The sequence below is a fragment of the Budorcas taxicolor genome, chromosome 2 (assembly GCF_023091745.1).
Source record: "Budorcas taxicolor isolate Tak-1 chromosome 2, Takin1.1, whole genome shotgun sequence".
Taxonomy (NCBI): Eukaryota; Metazoa; Chordata; class Mammalia; order Artiodactyla; family Bovidae; genus Budorcas; species Budorcas taxicolor.
The window spans coordinates 134,702,651-134,716,694 of NC_068911.1; the positions used below are offsets into that span (position 1 = coordinate 134,702,651).

The 14,044-nt window shown below is 40.3% G+C and overlaps 1 protein-coding gene across 3 annotated transcripts in view; it reads right to left on the reverse strand.

The window, feature by feature from the left end:
* Nucleotides 1-2,963: 2,963 nt before the first annotated feature.
* The window catches only part of ALS2 (alsin Rho guanine nucleotide exchange factor ALS2), a 60,034-nt gene continuing 48,953 nt past the window's right edge, over nt 2,964-14,044 (reverse strand). For 2 of the 3 annotated variants that reach the window (XM_052636280.1, XM_052636281.1), the window contains exons 25-34: nt 13,481-13,648; nt 9,943-10,060; nt 8,609-8,766; nt 7,654-7,776; nt 6,959-7,135; nt 6,208-6,253; nt 5,928-5,989; nt 5,149-5,298; nt 4,963-5,059; nt 2,964-4,313 (exon numbers count right to left, since the gene is read on the reverse strand). In XM_052636280.1, coding sequence (XP_052492240.1) covers nt 4,275-4,313; nt 4,963-5,059; nt 5,149-5,298; nt 5,928-5,989; nt 6,208-6,253; nt 6,959-7,135; nt 7,654-7,776; nt 8,609-8,766; nt 9,943-10,060; nt 13,481-13,648 — 1,138 coding nt within the window. In that variant the 3' untranslated portion in view covers nt 2,964-4,274. The remainder of the gene's footprint in view (nt 4,314-4,962; nt 5,060-5,148; nt 5,299-5,927; nt 5,990-6,207; nt 6,254-6,958; nt 7,136-7,653; nt 7,777-8,608; nt 8,767-9,942; nt 10,061-13,480; nt 13,649-14,044) is intronic. The other variant, XM_052636282.1, reaches the window with a different exon arrangement.

Here is a 14,044-nt window from a genome sequence, read left to right on the forward strand (position 1 = left end):
CACTGCCTCCTCTACAATGTCACAAACCTCTGTCCATAGTTCTTCAGGCACTCTATCAGATCTATTCCCTTGAATCTATCTGTCACTTCCACTGTGTAATCGTTAAGGAATTTGATTTAGGCCATACCTGCATGGTCTAGTGGTTTTCCCTGCTTTCTTCAATTTAAGTCTGAATTTGGCCATAAGGAGTTCATGATCTGAGCCAGTCAGCTCCCAGTCTTGTTTTTGCTGACTGTATAGAGCTTCTTCATCTTTGGCTGCAAAGAATATATCAATCTGATTTCGGTGTTGACCATCTAGTGATGTCCATGTGTAGAGTTGTCTCTTGTGTTCTTGGAAGAGGGTGTTTGCCATGACCAGTGTGTTGCCTTGGCAAAACTCTGCCTTTGACCTGCTTTGCTCCGTACTCCAAGGCCAAATTTGCCTGTTACTCCAGGTATTTCTTGACTTCCTACTTTGTATTCCAGTCCCCTATAATGAAAAGGACATCATTTTTGGGTGTTAGTTCTAGGTCTTGTAGGTCTTCAAAGAACCGGTCAACTTCAGCTTCTTCAGCATTACTGGTTGGGTCATAGACTTGGATTACTGTGATAGTGAATGGTTTGCCTTGGAAATGAACAAGAGATCATTCTGTTGTTCTTGAGATTGCACCCAAGTACTACATTTCAGACTCTTTTGTTGACTATGAGAGTACTCCATTTTTCTAAGGGATTCTTACAGTAGTAGATATAATGGTCATTTGACTTAAATTTGCCCATTCCGGTCCATTTTAGTTCACTGAGTCCTAAAATGTCAATGTTCACTCTTGCCATCTCCTGTTTGACCACTTCCAATTTACCTTAATTCATGGACGTAACATTCCAGCTTCCTATGCAATATTGTTCTTTACAGCATTGGACTTTACTTCCATCACCAGTCACATCCACAACTGGGCATTATTTTTGCTTTGGCTCTGTTTCTTTGTTCTTCCTGGAATTATTTCTCCACTCTTCTCCAGAACATATTGGGCACCTACTGACCTGGGTTGTTCATCTTTCAGTGTGATATCTTTTTGCCTTTTCAAACTGTTCATGGAAGGTCCCTACTAAGTGACTGTTCTGATCCTAACAGCCCATTCTCTATCTCAGGTGGGAGCTACCTTTTTTTTGAAGAATTTTCAGGGCGGTGACAGCAGGAAGAATATTTGGAAGCACGATGAGCGAGGGTACATACCCCTGGCAGCCAGGCAGAGTTAAGACCAAATGGCAGCTGTTAAAGGTTTACCAAAGGGCCATCTAGTGAAGGCTATGGTTTTTCCGGTAGTCATGTATGGATGTGAGAGCTGGACTGTGAAGAAGGCTGAGCGCCAAAGAATTGATGCTTTTGAACTGTGATTTTGGAGAAGACTCAAGAGTCCCTTGGACTGCAAGGAGAGCCAACCAGTCCATTCTGAAGGAGATCAGTCCTGGGTGTTCTTTGGATGGAATGATGCTAAAGCTGAAACTCCAGTACTTTGGCCACCTCATGCGAAGAGTTGACTCATTGGAAAAGACTCTGATGCTGGGAGGGATTGGGGGCAGGAGGAGAAGGGGACGACAGAGGATGAGATGGCTGGATGGCATCACCAACTCGATGGATGTGAGTTTGAATGAATTCTGGGAGATGGTGACGGACAGGGAGGCCTGGCGTGCTGCGATTCATGGGGTCGCAAAGAGTCGGACATGACTGAGCGACTGAAATGAACTGAACTGAACTGAAAGGTTTACCAGCCCTTTCATCCTAAATTAGACAGATGGCATTCCCTTACTCTCTGTTGCAGATGGAAGCTCAAACTAGGAATGTGATACATTTGTGACTGTTTGAGCACAGTGTATTTTATCAAAAGCACTTCACTTTATTAAACATTTGCAACTGCTTTTCTACTTAGGAGTAGCCCAGCTATGAAATGACATCTCTGGCACCTGCAGTAGGAAAAAGCACTGGAATTAAGAGTAGGGAAATTCCAGTTTGGAGTCCCAGTTCGGATAGTCAGAAAATTCCAGCCTCTGCTTGTCTACAAGATCCAGGGGTTAACACCTGCCCCACGGGGCTGTGGGCAGACAGCACGCACGTGTCAGACCTACGTAGGCTGCTGCATCAAGGCTAGGTATCTCTACGTGCAGGCGTTGGCCTGGTGACTTATCCTTGAGGTTTTCCCAAGGGGACTGAAAATTTAAAGTTTTAATATGCTTTCTGAAAAGTATAAATACAGAGTCAAGTAATGGAATAATTGGCTTTCAAGACTCCCAATAAAAGAATGAACTGTAACTCTTCTCTTAGAATTAAGATAGCCTACTATCATTTGAGAACTTCAGTAGCAGGTTTCAAGTCTGTCAGTTTCTAGAATTATCCCTATCTCTCCCTCTAAAGGGGTCATTCAGTAAATTTGTCTTTACAAGCCAAATGTGAAGCTTGTGCATTTTTATCCCCAAATCGAAACAATTGTTAATGGAAACGTAAAGTGCTTAACATAAACTTTAAGCGTTGGTCTCTTTCCAATAATGAGGCCCATCCTGGTAAATGCTACCTGAGAAGACATTACAACTGGTATATAATTAACTAATGCCTAATATTTTTAGCCAGAATTTTAAATCCTCCATTTTCCCTTCTCTGAATCTGTTTAGGAAGGGAAAAAATTTAACTTGTAACTATCAAAATATATCTTATTCAAAGAAATAATAGTACCATTTCTCTTAAGACCCTTGTCCTCAGTTTATTAGGGTCAGAAATTTAATTTGTTCTTTGTCAGCAAAGGTGCTATAAATTTATGTCTATTTTAAAGAGAGAGAGCACTAAAACTCCGTGGGATCTCTGAGGCCTGTACAAAGAGGCATGGATTACAACGCAGCAGGCAAAGCCCCCACCCCCAAATAACTAGACTTGGATTTCTTTTAAATTTTTAGGTGGCCCAGTGTCATTTCTTTCACAATCATAAAACCACCTCATAAATATGAATGTCTTTTATTATGAAAATTGCTGTTACATTACAGCCAACATTCCAAAACAGTATTTTAATAAACACTTGTCTTGATTATAAAGTAGAGCAGAAACCATAATCCTTTTTCAAAATCGATTAACATCTGCAGATGTTAACATGAAGAAGGAGGAGGACACTCCAAACGCTCACCCTGGTGTAGAGGAGATGAGATGGGGAAGAGCACCTATGTTATCCAGAATAGCTACTAGTGTTATTTGTACAGTGTAAACCAACCACTTACAATAGGACATTTAAAAATGGTGAAAAGCAAAACAATAAAAGGCTGAGGTGTCACAATACTTTCGAGATGGGAAAAGCCAAAGTGAGTTTCCTTCTCCTTCCCCTCTGTGAGTTCAGTGCAAGGTACAGGGAGGAACCGCAACACCAGGTCAAGGATGGACGCAGTTCTTTGCTTCCATATTTCCCAGTCTCTAGTCCTATTTTAAAAAACAGCTTGCATGTAAAAGCCTTTCAGGCTTTCACAGGTCCTGGAACACAGCGTTTGCACGTGGATGAATGAGGTTCCACAGCAGCTCAGAGTCAGTGTCTGAATTCCAGTGTATCCACTCTGGAGCATTGTAAGGAATCCAAGAACACAATTCCTATGTTCTTTCTCATCGGGAAGCAGCAGACTCCTATTTGGGTGTGCTCCATGTTTAGGGTCAGGGTGTAGAAGTAGTAACCTCACAGAACCTTTCCATCACGAATAAATGCCCTGGTGGAAAAGCTTAGAAAAAGTTAAAATTGCAGTTTAAAAGTTCCTCTTTCCCCTTCCCTCAGCAAAGAAGCATGGTGCACACATGATTGCAAGGAATTTTGGAAGGCATGGTGTGGCTACTATAGTTCAAGTACAAAGTGTTCCTTGCAAAGGGGTCTGGGGTGACTGCAGGCAAACCAGAAACTCAGAAATATTCATCAACCTCTTTAATGTAAGAAGCCACACTGAGAATTTTATCTTACAAGTTCATGAGCTGATATACTCTTTACCATAGGAAGGGATAGCCTCGTTTTTCCAACAGCAGATGTATGATACTTGGGAAACAACACAGGCCAGGGGCTGGTCTAACCTGATTTCTACCTCCTTTTCCGCCCTCCCTTTCCACCGTAGAGTCTTTTATTCTGGGCTCAGAGCTCCAATCACTAGCAAGGCTCAGAAATAACAACCAAAATAAGACAACGTCCTAATTTCAACACTGTTCTTTTTTGTTGCTACAGGAAGACACCAGATGGTGCTGAAACACTCTGAATAGATAATCCAGTTGTCAAGCTATTATGCAGCCTAGTTAAGCTTCTCACGCTGGATCTGATAGTAACATGCCTGAAAGAAAAGTTTAAAACCATTTAAAATTTACTTTAAAAGAAATTACATAAACATAATAATGCACATGGGACTAAGAAAGGAACTCCTTTATGAATACTGACTGCTCAACAAAATCAGCTGCTTTCATGTTTTCCCCTGTTTTCTTCCAGTCCCCCTATCCTATCCCATGTCTACTTTGCCTAGTTATAATTAATAGAAATAAAACTTTGTAAAATTCTGATTCTAAAACAGACAAAAAAATTTTTTTCAAGCTGTTTAACATCTGTCATTAAGCAGAAATATCTTAATTTGCTAAGCTACTATTAACTGGACATTTAGAATATGTTGATGATCAATATAAGATACACAAACAAGTGTAATCAGAATCACCAACATGTTTGATAAACACACAGGTTGAGATTAAGCATCATTCTAGACCTACTGAGTCAGAGGATTGGATAACTTGCTTTAGTATTTTGAGACTGACCGATTCTACTTTTCTTTAATATAGTATATATTTCAAATATTAACAATATGTGCTCTAAAGGCAGTTAATGTTTGCATTAAAGTTTTATATGAAAGAAGGTGGTTAATAAAAGATTCACAATATGGTAAATGAAGGAGAGACTCTAACATAATAAAATATTAAATAATATCTATACTTTACCTTCAAAGTAGTGAACATTATACCCTGTTCTCCATGCTGAAGATATGGGTCCATTAGATCCTCGATGAGGTGTACCTCAGAGCCTAAATTCCTAATCCTGCCCCAACGAGAAAGAGATATTGAGTTACTTCTGCTTATATGTACGTCCTACTTCTGAATGTATCTAAGTCAGAAAAGATTGGTCACCTAGCCCGGAGCACCACATATAAGAAAACAGGGAATAAGTCATCCATGGACCACAGGAAGTCTTCCTGAAGTGATGCCAGGACACTCTGAGAGATCTCTTCAAAAGTCTGCTGGATGACTTTTAGTTTGTCTGATGGGGTAAACGTTGTGCTGTTGTAAACAAACAAACAAACGAACAAACAAACAAAAAAAACAATTAAAAACTAGAAAGAAATGACAAAATATAGCCTATGGTTGTTTTCTTAGTAGAGCCATTTGACATTGTTTGACAATATACTCTAAGGGCTCATGTGCCTTCAGCTGGACACATAAGGCAAAAGGAGTCACTGGAAGGGATGACATCTGTATGCCTATGATTCTTGGAGGAAAGAAGCCTCCAACCATCAATGGTTCACATGAGAGAATCCAACCATCAATGGTTCACATGAGAGAATTCACTAAGTCACAGATCACCTCCTTTTATCCACATGGAACTTTATTGTCCTAATACATGCTCTTCTCCGAGTAAGAAGCTTAATTTCCCTTTGGCTAAAGATATGATTATGTAGATAAAATTTCTGGGTAGGTTCTCCACCAGTTCTGAAAATGCAAGGGCCTTGTAGAGTAAAAGGTAACCCAAATGTCTCAAGAGTCTTTCTGATAGCCAGGCCGAGTTTGACACCATCTTGGGGGGTTGGGTGTGGGGGGACTAGAGTTTAGGTAAATATAAGATTTCATCAATATCTTAATAAACTAACCACTCCTTTGATTTATGTAATTTTCAACAAAGCAGAGATCACCTGATCTGTTGCAGACATTCCACAGCTGAGGCAAAACAAGCATCTTTCGTGGTTGGCAAAACCTGCAAAAAAAAAATAGGACTGATAAAGGTCAAAGAAGAAAGCTGTCTTTTGCAGTGACAATAAACATAAACGACACCAATCACAGAATGCACATCTTAAGTGAATAACTTATGCTTGCATACTATACTATCAAAGTAAAATGGTAATTTTTTTGCTATCTCTAATCCCCCACAACAAACAAAAGCATATTTGCTAAGGAAACCATAATCTACTATACCTTTTTACTCTCTCCAAGGACTGACAAGGTCACTGGCCAAAATTTCCTACAATGGAATCCATACGTTATTAATATGTGTTTGTGTCTTATGGTAGGTTAAGTCCCATAAAAACAGTTAATGACTAGATTGACTTTCCTGTCCCCACTTAAAATAACTACTTCAGTTACTTAGTTTTTACTATTGAACCAGTCCATTAAAAACATTTACTTTCCAGTTAAGGCTCAATCACTTTTTACTAATAGCACAAATCTATAATCATTGGGTGCTGGGGTAATCAGCTTTATCATAACACTTCTAGAAAGTATAATTACTGACTGTTTCCTTGGATTATAGGAAACAACGCCTTACAATAAAAAAGGGCACTTCTAAACTTTTAATTAGAAATTGTAGATGGGAAGGGAGGGAGGGAAAAGAGGAAAGAAGGGAAAGAAGAATGCCAGAGACTGAATACAATCAACTTTTTTCTGAAAATGTGAATGCATGTACTTGGCTTTGAAGAACTGCAAAATATCAGTCAGGAAAAACTCAAATTATTTACATATATTCAGAAGAATAATCAGATTTCAAACTCACATCTCAAGATTCTCAGAAATAAAGATTTTTAAACATCACTATTTTGGTAAAAACAGGCAATAAAGTAATAACTGCAAATCATATATTTAATTAAATATCAAAGTACCAAATTCCTGATAATGCTGTTTGCATTTTGAGTTAAAACCACTAGATCCCATTCATCATTACTGTACTGACCTCTGCACCCCAAGGAAGCCCAAAAGAGCAAGGTCTGCCTGCTTATTTAGCCGGAGAACACATTCCCAGTAAACGTCCTCCTCACGATCATTATCCAGGGCGTACAGCATGAACAGTGGTGGGTAGAGCCGAGGTAGGAGGACAGGAAGCAGTAGCCCAGAACCTGTTACCACATAGCTACAAAACATCACAGGGAGACGGAGAACCCTTAATATTAAAACTGAATATAGAATCAAACATGGAGCTTCATTTTCTCGAAGTGGAAAGTAAAAGTGGGAAATTTTGAGCAAAGAAGCAGTTCTATTACTTCTTTTATGTAAGGAGTTAACATGAGAAGTTTACCTATGGCCCCAGAGTTTTGTCTTGGGTCACCTGCGAATTCTTTTCATAGGCTCAAAATCTAAATGAAAGCCCGGTGTGTTTCCATTTTAAGGCTGACTTCTCTGTTGAACTGGGGCAAAATGATCTACTTTGCTCATCAGCCTTTGTGCCTAGTCATCTGTGGTTACAGCTTCATGGCATTTGGCTAACAGAACTTGAGATCTAAAAGAAACCTCAGAGATCACCTAATCCAACCAAACTATTTTAAAAAGAAGGAAACAGATCTAGAGAAAAGAATTTTTCCTGGGATTCTCTGCGTAAGATCACTTGGTTCCCATCCTCTTTCTTCACCATCTCCACCCAGCTCTACTCACCCTGGCTCTGGTGATTCAGATCTGGAATCTGACTTCCCAGTACAGAAGGATTTCCTTTCGGTCGGCAGAGGGGCAGAGAGAGGAATTGTGCTGCCCTCTTCAGGAAGCTCAGGAAATAAGAACCTAAGGAAGAATAAAAAAATCATTATACAGTTACATCTCTAGAGTGAATAAAAAGAGTAAAAACACATTTCCATTATTTAATCCACTTAAGGACCAATTAAATCAAACTTCATATCAATTATTAATGAAAATGCCGATTCCCTTAAGAGTCTTAACTAATGCTTTTTACAGGATAAAATTAACAATGTAGCTAACGAATGCATGTGTGCTCAGTCGTGTCCCACTCTTTGTGACCCTACGGACTATAGCCTGCCAGGCTCCTCTGTCCATGGGGTTCTCCAGACAAGAATACTGGAGTAGGTTGCCAATTCCTCCTCCAGGGGATCTGCCCAACCCAGGGATTGAACCTGCGTCTCTTGCATCTCCTATACTGGGAGGCAGGTTCTTTATCACTGCACCACCTGGGAAGCCTGACAGAACATAAATACTCAGGGATAAAACTTCCTATTAGACTTTGTTTTCTCCAGGTTTTAGGTTAGGCTAGGTTTGAGAGACACAACTTTGCCTAGAGATTAACTCCAAATAAGACTCCTATACATCATATCAAAATTGGTATTAAAAATTTATTATTAGCCTTTTATTATACTTAATGAGTAAGAAAGGCATAGAGGAAATAAGTTACAATGGCTATGAACACAAAGTAAAAATGTTTTCACTAATCTACTGAAGGATCTGTGGCATGAAACCATTTTCCTGATGAATAATTTCTGCAGTAAAGGGCAACATTCGTGACTCCTCGCAAAGCTGTAATCTCTAGATTCAGGGTGAAGCCACCCAAGCATGAGTGTAAACTAGTATTTCCACACCCTGCTGACATGAAAAGCTCTCTCACCTCACCAGCTGGAAAATTCGCTTAAGGTAGGACTTAATCTCCTTCACAGCCTCCTGCAGTAGCCGACGGTTGGCTCCTACACCCACATATGTCATTCTATACACTGCAACCAGAGTCTCCACAAGCCTGCCCAGCGGGTGCAGAGGAGTGTCGCAGGCCTGAGCAGGAAGAGAACCAGTGCAGCCAGTCAGTGTGCACCAACAGCGGAAACAATCAAACAATCTCATAAATGATAAACAATTTTCAAAGCATCAACAGTCTACTTTTTGGACCAGGAATATTTAAATACTTCAACTTCTCTGAAAGCATTAATTCTACCCAAATTATATGGAGTAGGAATCCTTAATCAAAGAATCCTATTAACATTTTGGAAAAATAGCTTTGGATATACTGATATAGAATAACATCATTAAAAGAAAGGTTCTAAGGGAATTCCCTGGCAGTCCAGTGGCTAAGACTCTGCACTTGCACTGTATAAGTTCAATCTCTGGTTAGAAAATTGAGATCCCACATGCCATGTGGCCCAGTTAAAGGGAGAAAGAAAAGAAAGATAACACACCTTAAATGTCAAGAAAAATACATAAAATGTTACCTTGCAGAAAACTGAATAATAAGAGTTGAAACAGTCACTGTTCGGTTCCCTTGATTTCTCCTAATACTCCTTCCTGCACCCCTACATCAACGCGTGTCATACTTTAAACTGTGGTCTGATTTCACAGGGTTGGAGAAGGAAGCAAAGAGAGCATAACCATCGGGTGAGGGTGGAGTGCCTTCTTTATATAACTTTTAGTTTGCTAATGGCACCCCACTCCAGTACTCTTGCCTGGAAAATCCCATGGACGGAGGAGCCTGGTGGGCTGCAGTCCATGGGGTTGCTAAGAGTCAGACATGACTGAGCGACTTCACTTTCACTTTTCACTTTCATGCATTGGAGAAGGAAATGGCAACCCACGCCAGTGTTCTTGCCTGGAGAATCCCAGGGATGGGGGAGCCTGGTGGGCTGCCGTCTCTGGGGTCGCACAGAGTCAGACACGACTAAAGCGACTTAGCAGCAGCAGCAGCAGCAATGTTACCAACAGAAAGTCATTTTAAACTCTGACCCTAGATGTCCAGAATCCCCTTGAACATTTACAAAACTTCTAAATTTCTACCATCATAATCAGCCAATCTTTAGGTGGAAATGTGCTCTTAGCAGTCAGAGAATTAACAAAAGACATATTAAGAAAACAAAAACAGGATATGAGTAACAATAAGCTGTGAGTACATCTGAATGATATACTGTGTTAGTTGTATCATTAATTAACAAGACCAGTATGGTTCCGATTCTCATTTACCTTTATTAAGTATTTCTTAATGTCATCGTATTTCTCCACGGAGAAGGCACCAACATGCTGAGGAATGAATTCCAAACTCTCTAGTGTCTGAGTCTGAGAACGACTTAGTATCTCTGGACTACAAAAAGGGAAAAGAAAGCCTATCACATACTTTAAGAAAGCAAGATAATTTTAAGCGCACATGAAGCTCTATTAAGGATGAAATGGAGCAACCATCACAGTGTTCAGGCAAATGTGCTTATAACTTGTAATTGTCCTGTATTAGATTTATATACGTTATTCAAAATAGCACTTAATGTTACTCCACACAAACCACAATAAATTAATGAAAATGTTGTGCCAATATAAACCCTGGTGTTGAAAAACACTGTAATACTGCTGTAAAATACTGTAATGTAGTATGTGTAATAGCCTGAAGAGAAAACCGGTGACAGACTTGTTAGCGAGGATAGAAATGGAATAAAGGGGAGAGGGAGAGCTAAAGGATGAAGGAAAACAAATCAAAGGGCAAAGGATGAAATGGAAATGAGCTCAAGATGGACACTGCAACAGGTGGTGGGTTACGCACACAATGGGTAAAGGGAAGCTTCGGATGAAGAGTTTAAGACAAAACACACACTAGTCATCAACTGACATTTTTCGTATTGGCACTCTATCATTAGATTACAATCAATGAGAAATTAGAAACAGTGCACAATTAACATTGATACTATTTTAATAGTATCAATGAACAAAAAAGATCTTTGTGGCAGCAATGTGGTTTTATACAAAAGTTCATTCATTCTCACTTCTTGGCAATACCCAACAAAAGTTAACCAAGGTTAACTGGAGGACTCGTCTCAATGTCTTGGCCCAGGGGCTCTATCAGCGAAGGCTGACCAGCTACATCCCATAAGGACATATCCACAGCTTTAATCAATCCTGGGAGTTTCCATTTCCTTCACTGATACAGCAGGAGATAAAAATCATAAACGTCATGAATGAAACACCATAATCAATTTCCACTGATCCCCAATACAGGAAAAAACAAAACCAAACCTTCTTTCTATACTGCAGGGATTAGCAAGTTCTTTAGATTCAAATGCTAATCAGTGCTTGTGGAAGTGACTGGCTAAGTTACATACAGAAATTTGAAGAATGGCAGATGGAAAAGAAAAGCAGGAAAAAGGAAGAAAATAAGAAAAAGAAAGAAATGAAAAGTACACCTGTAATTTTTCTTCCAGCACTTCCAAATCATTGTGCCACTTCCTTTTGGCCACCAAGGTTTATGACAACAAAGATGCAGCCATTTGAACTGCTACTGCCATATACATGCGATGCATAATTCTTCTGTAGCTGCTTTCAAGATTTTTTCTTCCAGTTTGAATATGACATGTCTGTGTACAGATATCTGGTTTTTTCTAGGATGAAGTTTGTTCGGCTTCTCGAATGTTCAGGTTTACGTGCTGGCCTTTCACCAAACTTGGGAGTTTTCAATCACTATTTATTCAAATATTTTTCAGCTCTGCAATTTTTCTCCTTTCCTTCTGGGATTCCAAAGACACAAATATTAGACTCCCAGGTCCTTAGAGCTCTGTTCACTTTTTTTCCACACTCTGCTGTTCAGCTTAAATAATTTCTATTAGTCTATTTTCGAGTTTACTGACTCTTCTGCTGCTGTTTCCTATCTGCTACTGAGTCCACCCAGTGATTCTTTAAATTTTGCTTACTGTATTTTTCATTTCAAAATTTTTGATTTGGTTCTTCTTTATATCCTCTATTTCTTTTCAGGTACTTACAATTTTAACATTTGTTTCAAGGATATTTACAATTGCTCACATGAATGTTTTTGTAACAGCTCCTTTAAAGTTCTTGTCATATAATTCCAAAATCTAGATTAGCGGGTCATGGGTATCTGTTGATTATCTTTCCCTAAATGAGTTGAGATTTTCATGGTTCTTTGATTGCCAAGTAATTCTGGTTTATTTCCTGGACATTTTGAGTATTATGCTATGAGATTCTGGGTCCTGTTTATATCCTATTGAGGATGTTGAGATCCAAAAGATAGTAAACATAGAATTGAAACTGTTGTCTTTACAACGACCTGCTTATGAAGCTGGCCCTTGGGTGGCACCTGGGAACTAAATCCCCTATACGAATATGAAGCATTTCCTAACATAAGGGTATTGTGGCGCTGCCTGTAAACTGTATTAACAAATTGATTTACGGTGAACATGTGCTTCATTCTGAGACTGTGGGATTTTGGTAGCTGGTAGGCTTAAGATGCCTATGTGACCAGTCCCCACAAAAACCTGGGGCAGGTCATCTCCAATGGGCTTCACTGAGCAGAAATACTGTGTTTGTGTGGCTGCATTTTACTGCCTGGGGGAGAGTGTGCTGTGTGTGACCCCTCAGAGAAGAGGCAGAGCACGGGAAGCTTGCACATGGATTCCTCCAGACTCTGCTTGTGTCTTCTTCCCTTACGACTGGCTGTGGAGCCTTACTGTGTTGCTGGAACAACTCTTACCTGTGAGTACAACTATATGCTGAGTCATATTATGAGTCCCTCTAGTGAATCGCTGAATGTGTAGGTGACCTTAGGAGTCTCTCCAACAGCTGGTATTTTTGTTTCTGCTGTCTGTGGGCTGTGGTTCCAGTGTTAGCCCACTTCCCACGGACTATGCAGGCCTGTCTGGGTCTGTTCCATGCGTACCACTCAAGTGTCAGTCTGGGACCTAGGTGGAAACTGCTTAGCTAATTAGAATCAAATCCACACATGAACAGGTATGGGGTGAGTCCAGCAGTTCATAAACAACTTATCAGGGTTGCTTTCCAAAGTTCCTCTCTCTCCATGACCTCCCCAGCATTTTCTGATTCCCCTTGTAGGTAAGTCTTTCAGCCTGAAATTACCCACTTCCATGAAGTGGTGGGAGGACAGAGAGGGAAGCCAACACAGCAGTAAGGTTTGGCCCTGACTCCTGGACCTGATGATCCATTGAGGGAGAAGAAGGGTCCACACCGTAAGAGCCCTGGCTCCTCCAAGTACTCCTGGCTGCTCCAGCTGCCGCATCGCTGTCCTGCCACAGAAGTGCATGTAGGCTGAGGCATGAGAAAGTGGAGGAGGAGAGAGAGAAAACCCAGTGTTCCTCCTCCACTCTTTCTGAGCTCTAGGAGTCTCTGGCATCTTGAGCCAGAAATAGAGGGGTTTTTCTGGATCCCTACACCACTGTGTGTGCTTCTAGTTTCAAGTTATACCAAGTTCAAGCTGAGGAACATGGAGGTTAAAAACTTGTAAACTCTCCACTGGTTGGGTGGCACTTTGAATTCAGGTGTTCTCCCCCAATAATCTGCTGACATGTGCTCTTCAGAGTTTTGAATAGCTCACCATGTATTCTGCCTGCATTTCATATTAATAGTTGAGTTCAGGAGAAGACACAGGGAGGCGTGTTTTATCCACCCTTACCCAGAAGTACATCACTGTATGTGGAAATCCTTAACAACCTACTCGCTTTAGCTTTCGTCTTCCACCAGGCGCTATGCAGGGCAGGCATCCACGTACCTGTCTCTGTGTTGGCGCCGGTTGGTGGTCAGGGCCACAGCGATATTGTCCCATGCTTTCCAAACTTCCCCTTGGCCTGGGTTCTCACAGCCGAGCTGATGCCAACATTCATCAAACACGGCTTTCCACTTCTCATCAGCCGGCACCGCCAGGTTTCCAAGCTTCCTGCTAATAAGGTTATGTCAACCTTTTATTGATCACTTATTTCTGTGCAAATATCCTAAGGAACAGAAACTTTCTAACAATATACGAACTATAAATATTTCTGTGACAAAAGCTGCCTAAGCTGATAGTGGCTCCGTTGTTTAAAGACTGAATAAAAAGTGTAAAGGGATGGTTTTTAGCTACTTAGTGTTTATTAGATACTGAAGTGTATGAACTGTTAAGTATGAAGCACATTAGACTTGTCTCCTTTGCTTTCAACATTTCTACAGAATTGATTTTGAAAAACTGATTCCTGCTAAAAAAAGAAGTTGCTGTGCCTTGCATATCTCACAATGAGAACTGTAAAATACATTATGCAGTGGGTTCTAAAAATACTCTTTAAGAATAAACATGCTACAG